Genomic DNA, 3,034 nt, shown 5'->3' on the forward strand with positions numbered 1-3,034 from the left:
TTTTTTTTTTTTTTTTGCAGTAGGTGGAAGCATCAAAAGCCACCGTGTGAGACTTAAACCCACTAAACCACCTCTTTGGAATGTAAGTGGAAGATTGCACCCGCAGATGCAACCCCATTCCAGAATTAGGAGAGACCGAAAATAGGAGCTTAATATTTGTATACAAATTCCTCTAAGCTAGGAGTGAAAACGCATGAGCGTTGAAATTAAAGGTGATGAGAAAATTCTAACAAACTAATGAGTGAAGATGACCATTAACGGTATACACGATGTAGGGGATTGTAAAATCCACGGTTGTATAACGGGTTGAGGGGAACGAACCATTTCATCAAGGTAGAGAGAAAGTGCTTGAGAGGGCTTGTAAAATAGGGCTTGAAGAAACTCAGAAGGAAGATCCTCGTCATGGAGAATATTGGGGGGGAGATTGTGTCGACGAGTTAAATGTCTGCGCGCAAGTGAAAGAAGATATTCGTCAAGTCTTTCAATCTTGGCAGTGGAGTAGAGTACTCGGCAAGAGTGGTGATGTCCATTGGGTTTTCGCCTGTAGTTGATGCAGTCGCGAAGGATTTTTCTTTCGAGAATTCGGAGGCGTTCCATTTGCGCTGAGGAAATCCCAAACCAGATAGGGAACGCATACGTAAAGATGGGGCGAATGAGTTGCTTATAACATAGTACCTTGGTCTGGACGTTGAGGAGATTGTGCCTGCGCAAGGCGTTTTTAAGTTGGAAGTGCCGGAAGGAGGCATTCTGAATGGAGTGAGAAATGTGTGGAATGAAGTTGTGTTTGGGAGAGAAAACAACTCCGAGGTATTTAAATTTGTCGACTATGGGAATAGAAGTGGAGTTGATTTGGATATTAAGGTCAGAGGAACGGAAACGTCTTGAGCGATCAGCTTGCCTACCAGTTATAGCTACTGCAGACATTTTGCTAGGGTTGAGTTTAAGCTTCCACTTGGAATAATATCTGGAGAGTACGGCAAGATGACTGTTAAGGGATACTGAGATTCGGCGCGTGGACTTGGATTTTGTGTACACTAAGCAATCATCGGCATAACACAGCTGTTTAATGGGGGGAGAAGGAGAAGGGATGTCAGAGGTGTAGAAATTATAGAGAAGGGGGCCGAGCACAGAGCCTTGGGGAACTCCTGCTGCAACGGGAAAGGTGCGAGATAAGGACGACCCAACACGTACCTGAAAATGAATATGCACAAGTGCTAGTGCCCTTTTTATGCATTATTTGCCTGCCAGTGTTCCGTGCCGTCCACATGTGCTAACATGTACTTTCGGCTGGTGCTGCCACAATACTTTCAAATTTTTACGAGTACATTAACAGAATGTTAGAAATTATGGTTGTGAAAGAACAACTAAATTCTGGTTTACAGAGTTCTCAGGCCTATCTTTTATTGTTATACATATTAAATATGCATATTATTAACTAAATTGATAAATGTGCAATTTGTAAAGGTAGTATTAATTATTTATCCAAATATCTCTAAATAATTATTTTAATATTTTCATTTTTTTTTTTTGTGGAAAAAAGATTTGGGACTTGGGTTGGTTTATGAATTTATGCAAAATGAAGACCCTAAGCGCACTATTCTATTTGCATAAAACATAGTTATTGCAAGTGATTCTTAATATAAGTCGGAGAGCTAGCATTCTTTTTGCGTGATTCATTTTACTTTTTCCTGTGCTTCATTGTCAGTAGCCAAAAAGTGACCGAGATTCGTTCATAAAACGAGTGCTACGGGAATTTCCCTGAAAAGTTCATTTCCCGTTGGGTAGCAATCAGGCGATCAAATAATTTCGCATGATTATCTCGTCATTTCAAACGTTTATGTTTGCAGATCTGAGGTCAGTTATTGCTTAGTCTGATCAAGTGATAAACAATAATGCAGTCAAGGCATAAAAGGGAGTTATGAAGAAACCTCGCAGTTAATAGAGAGTAAAAGTGCTCACGTGCACTGACTCAACTAGCCTCAACATAATCAATTCAAAAATATTTTAATAAAAACATGCCATTAAATTTTATTTTAAGCAGCACTATATGCGTTGGTAAAAATAATATGAAAATAATTCATTAAATTATATTTTAAATTTAAATTTAAGCAGTGCTAAATTATATTTTAATTTTAAATTAGAAACAATATATTTATAACAGTACGGTACTATTTGAGGCGGCATCTAGCGTACAGTAGAAAATAGATAAGTTGTCAAACTTTTAACCCATAAGGTACCACGTGGTGACATCTATGTCAAAATCTGTACAATAACAATATTCAAAGCAATTGGCGTCTGCAAATTAATTTAATACAAAATAAATATTAATTAATATATCAAATAATTTACAAAAATATGAAACGTTTAAGCGATGAACGTGCAAAAATCTTATTTGAGAAACTTTCTAAATAGTAAGTAAAGTAAAATATCTCCAAAAAAAGGATTAAGAGATTATTATATTTCAGCATTGGAACAAATGTAAAACAGTTAATTGATCGTCCGGATGGCACATATTGCTTTCGAGAGCATCGTGATAGGGTATACTATGTGTCAGAACGTATACTAAAGTTATCTGAATGTTTTGGACCAGAAAAATTAATTTGTGTCGGCACATGTTTTGGCAAGTTTTCGAAAACCAATAAACTGAAGTTTCACATAACCGCTTTATATTATTTGGCACCGTATGCGCAGTATAAGGTGTGGGTGAAGCCGTCATTTGAGCAACAGTACCTGTATGGAAATCATATACCCAAATCTGGCCTGGGACGTATAACAGAAAATGCCGGTCAATATCAGGGTGTCGTTGTATACTCAATGAACGACTTGCCATTGGGTTTCGGTGTGCTAGCGCGTTCGACCACTGAATGCAAAGCAGCGGATCCATTGGCTACAGTTTGTTTCCATCAGTCTGATATTGGCGAATATATACGTTCGGAGGATACGTTGTTTTAAATAATTTTCAATTGCATAGAATTAAGTAGTGTAAAATGTTTTATTAATAGTCTTAATAAACTAATATAAAGTAAAACAGCAT

General features: G+C 37.3%; 1 protein-coding gene across 1 annotated transcript; it reads left to right on the forward strand.

Annotated features, from left to right (window-relative positions):
• The first annotated feature begins 2,332 nt into the window (after window positions 1–2,332).
• LOC119683053 (60S ribosome subunit biogenesis protein NIP7 homolog) lies at window positions 2,333–2,983 on the forward strand. The gene is made up of 2 exons (XM_038096655.1): window positions 2,333–2,411; window positions 2,466–2,983. Exons 1-2 carry the CDS (start codon window positions 2,356–2,358, stop codon window positions 2,950–2,952), a joined length of 543 nt encoding a protein of 180 aa, XP_037952583.1. The 5' UTR covers window positions 2,333–2,355; the 3' UTR covers window positions 2,953–2,983.
• The last annotated feature ends 51 nt before the right edge of the window (window positions 2,984–3,034 follow it).

Source organism: Teleopsis dalmanni, chromosome 2 (genome assembly GCF_002237135.1).
Source record: "Teleopsis dalmanni isolate 2A chromosome 2, ASM223713v2, whole genome shotgun sequence".
In the NCBI taxonomy this organism is placed as follows: Eukaryota; Metazoa; Arthropoda; class Insecta; order Diptera; family Diopsidae; genus Teleopsis; species Teleopsis dalmanni.

What these genes read in the sequence shown, in the direction of transcription:
- LOC119683053 (XM_038096655.1), top strand. Translation starts at nt 2,356, where the DNA reads ATGAAACGTTTAAGCGATGAACGTGCAAAAATCTTATTTGAGAAACTT. An exon ending in TTTGAGAAACTTTCTAAATA is followed by an intron (nt 2,412 to 2,465) that starts GTAAGTAAAGTA and finishes ATTATATTTCAG; the next exon opens with CATTGGAACAAATGTAAAAC.